Raw genomic sequence first — 2051 nt, 5'->3', positions numbered from 1 at the left:
ATCTGAGCTTGCAATCATGAAGCTTCCAAATGGGACTTTATATTTAGAATTGACACAATCTACTCCAAACTGAGAATGATAAAAATATGCCAATATTATATAAGTAAGTCAGATTTTCAAAGAAAATTAAAATATTCTCAATTGCATAAGTATTCAACCCTTTTGCTACGGCAATCCTAAGTCAGTTCAGGTGCAAAAAACTAGTTTGAAAGATCACAAAATTAGTGCAATGGCCTCTGTATGTAATCTGTGTGGTTTAACTTGACTTCAAGCCACAACTCACACAGTGATACGACAAACCAACCTTGAAGACCAAGAAGCTTTCCAAACTTCAACTGTTGTATTTCACAAGTAAGCATAAAACTGTCTCTTCCAGTAAGTTCATTAGTGGTAAATTTCTTCCAGAATTCAACTGAGACACCTGCTAAAGCATGATTGTAGGCTTCAATCTTGAAAACTATCGGTTGTAAAAGTCATCCTTTTTTATGAAGTTTTGGCAAATCAATAAAAATACCTGGATGACTTTTTGATGGTCTAATGTTAAAATTTTTTCCTTGAAAATATTATCTTGTTTTCATTTCAGTAAGTATCTTCACAACTTAGCTTCCTGTTTATCAGTAAGATCATAATGTAATTTGACAAACTTAGTAAATTCACAATATCTTTCAGTTTCTTTAAATTGTTATCTTTATCTTGTTTTCTTTATCTAATTAGAAATTAACAGTACTATCATTTTTGTGTTGCTTAAATTCTTTAAAGCTTTTAGTTCTTATGGACTTAAGTTCAGAACATGTTTTAATTTGTAATCATAAAAAGCAGTCAATGCTATACCACTGATCCGAGTTCTAATATTACTTAAAGGTTGACCAGAGTTATTCCAGATGACTTAATGTAGCTATAATTGGAAAAACTGCTCAAATCCTACAAAAGAATCCTCAAACTTAAGCCTATTTGGAATACTAAATTTCATTCCATGAGCTAGAACTTTTCTTTTTTCATCTTCAGTATCAGGTTGTTCTACAAATGAATTTCTACGTAACTGTCACCTCAAATTGTTTAACTTAACCAAATGTTTTTTTCTCTGACGTGTATAAAAATTTCATTATTCTGTGATTCAATAAAGTGTCTAAAATAAATTAAATCCAAACTACAAACTTGGCTTCCTAACAATTTAATTGCATCATCTGATTGTCATGTTAACAATTTCAATAACTGATTCTTTTATCTAATTTCAAAATTAAGGAATTCAATTTGAGTTCCAGATACTGTCTGCAGTGGTAAAACTAAGAAACAGAAACTTTAAAATAGAGGAAATGAGAAAATACTTTTAAACAGTTGCATTCATTCAGAAAATGTAGTGTATTTTTAGAAAATTTTAGATGTTGTCTTTTTGCATTTTTTAATTAAAGTTATTACTGATTTTATGCTTAATGATATTGGCAACAGACTTACTGGTGGGTAATCTCAAAAGTAATATAAACTTTAAGATTAAGTAGGCTATCGATTACCAATAACAACTAAAAACTAAAACCTTCCCCTCCTAAAACTAACCAAAAAAAGTAAAATCTCCATCTCCTTATAAAGTAAAATATTTCTATGTATCCCCTCTCCACAAAATTAGAATTAAAAACTAAAACATTCCCCTCCTAAAACTAACCAAAAAAAAGTAAAATCTCCATCTCCTTATAAAGTAAAATATTTCTATGTATTCCCCTCTCCACAAAATTAGAATTAAAAAAGAGACATCCACAATTTTAGCCACAAGCTTTCAAACTCTGCATCATGATGAGATAAAAAGTCCATTCTTAAGACATTTCTTAAATAACTACAGAAGACCTCAGATAAACATTGTTTGATCACGTATTAAAAAACGAACACTATATTTGCTTAAAAGTTATAATAAAGAAGCTTAAGATTCATAAATTTCTTAGCTATTAAAACATAAGCTCTAGTTATAATGCAACAGCAGCACCCTTGTATTTTTTTTTAAGGAAAAAAAAGGTACAGGCTTGTCTAAGTTCATTAATAAAAAGTCTTCCAAATTCTGCAAG

At 29.4% G+C, this 2051-nt stretch overlaps 1 protein-coding gene across 1 annotated transcript in view; it reads right to left on the bottom strand.

The window, feature by feature from the left end:
- Positions 1-895: 895 nt before the first annotated feature.
- The window catches only part of LOC111087350 (rho guanine nucleotide exchange factor 12-like), a 34985-nt gene continuing 33829 nt past the window's right edge, over positions 896-2051 (bottom strand). The window contains exon 8 of the mRNA XM_022393689.1: positions 896-1039. Within this exon, the coding sequence (XP_022249397.1) occupies positions 896-1039 (144 nt within the window). The remainder of the gene's footprint in view (positions 1040-2051) is intronic.

This window comes from Limulus polyphemus, unplaced genomic scaffold (assembly GCF_000517525.1).
Source record: "Limulus polyphemus unplaced genomic scaffold, Limulus_polyphemus-2.1.2 Scaffold2043, whole genome shotgun sequence".
Classification (NCBI taxonomy): Eukaryota; Metazoa; Arthropoda; class Merostomata; order Xiphosura; family Limulidae; genus Limulus; species Limulus polyphemus.
This window is presented reverse-complemented; position numbering and strand designations above follow the sequence as displayed.